General features: G+C 35.8%; 1 protein-coding gene across 2 annotated transcripts in view; it reads right to left on the bottom strand.

Annotated features, from left to right (window-relative positions):
• The window catches only part of LOC110032595 (LIM domain-containing protein WLIM2b-like), a 7,638-nt gene extending 6,532 nt beyond the window's left edge, over positions 1–1,106 (bottom strand). The window contains exons 1-2 of one of the 2 annotated variants that reach the window (XM_020736266.1): positions 1,013–1,106; positions 661–917 (exon numbers count right to left, since the gene is read on the bottom strand). In XM_020736266.1, coding sequence (XP_020591925.1) covers positions 661–795 — 135 coding nt within the window. In that variant the 5' untranslated portion in view covers positions 796–917; positions 1,013–1,106. The remainder of the gene's footprint in view (positions 1–660; positions 918–1,012) is intronic. The other variant, XM_020736267.1, reaches the window with a different exon arrangement.
• Positions 1,107–1,529: the final 423 nt, after the last annotated feature.

Genomic DNA, 1,529 nt, shown 5'->3' with positions numbered 1-1,529 from the left:
AGAGCGGTTTAACACTTTTTGTAACAAAATAGGACAGGTGATTTTATATAATTCATTAAATTTGCACCAGCGATAGCAAATTAATAAACAACATTATAACCAAATAATAGCATGAAGGGGTAATTGCATTTTAAAACACAACTTGTCAACTGACACACTTTCGACACTCTTAAGTGCCTAAAAAATCACGTAACCAAACCTTGATCCACCTCTTAACAGAAGACCGCAATTTGATCTTTCCTCTCACTAGAAATTATGTTTTTAAAGTAAAAGCAATACCCAAAGTATATGTTCATAGGGTGGGCAAACCAGCAACGCATTGGCATTTAAGAAGAGAAAAGCAGATGGAAAAACAAATATCCAAATCAAAACAGAATTACGTCATCTCTTGGCATGGCTTGGGCACCCATTCAAACACAACCTTAAAGCCCATTAAAAGAGATTCACTTAAAGAACCACCAGCCATTACCAATACAACATTTAGTATCCTGATAAATTAAGATGAATGCTGTAACATACATTAATCAAATATTTTGAAAAAGCAACCCATGCATTGAAAAAAAAAAACTCTTCCTTTTAAGGTCCGATAATATGAAAAAAAATAAGGCTTGATTTAGTCAAATTATTAAGAGTGAATATATTAATCGATAGTAGAAATACCTTCAGGGTTCCTTTGCAGTGATTGCACTTGAAGCAGGACTTGTGGTAGGTCACGCCATCCGCCATCAACTGATCCATAAGGTATACGGTCTTCTCGCAGACCTTGCACTTCTGCTGCGTTCCAAGGAAAGCCATTCCCACCGGATCAAACGACTATCCGTCTACTTCCCACAATCGCAAACTCTATCACCGTCAAACGATATTCTCCAGCAGATCCGGAAAGGGAGAACAAAATCTAACCTGCTTCCAGAATTCAACTGCACCGTGGAAAATTTCCCAAAAGGAGAAATTAGAATAAAAACAAAACTAGATAGAAATCAGCAGAGAAGTAAGGCACACGATCGAATCAAACCTGAGACCTCGCCGGAGGCTATTTCCCTCGATCGAGATCTATCTACAAGAACTTCGGTTGCTTTTTGCCGCAAAAATACACAGCAAATAAAAAGAAGGAATATTTACGTGAATATCACTCAACTTTTATGTATTTACATTTCCAGCATCTAAGTTTTAGTATTTTACCCATATTATTTTTATTTATGCAAGAAAAATATATATTTTTTAAAAATGTAAAAATAATAATATTTATATATTATATAAAAGATTTGAATTGATATAATTATTAGAAATAAATTTTAGAGCTTAAATATATAAAAACATAAAAAGTAGGTGGTATTATGTAAAATGCCCCTAAAGGAACTTTGTCTGATCTAAAGGAGAAATAGGGCGGAGAAGGGACGTGATAATGGCCGCCTGTAGACGGAGAACTTCATGCTGACAATTGGACCCAAAACATTAAAGCTTCTCACGATCGCGTGGGCGCCATGCCAATTTGCCCGTTCATCGGCACACATATTTTCGTGTAAGCTGAG

The sequence above is a fragment of the Phalaenopsis equestris genome, unplaced genomic scaffold, assembly GCF_001263595.1.
Source record: "Phalaenopsis equestris unplaced genomic scaffold, ASM126359v1 Scaffold000978, whole genome shotgun sequence".
Lineage (NCBI taxonomy): Eukaryota > Viridiplantae > Streptophyta > Magnoliopsida > Asparagales > Orchidaceae > Phalaenopsis > Phalaenopsis equestris.
Note: the sequence above shows the minus strand (reverse complement) of the source record. Positions and strands in the feature narration are given on the sequence as shown.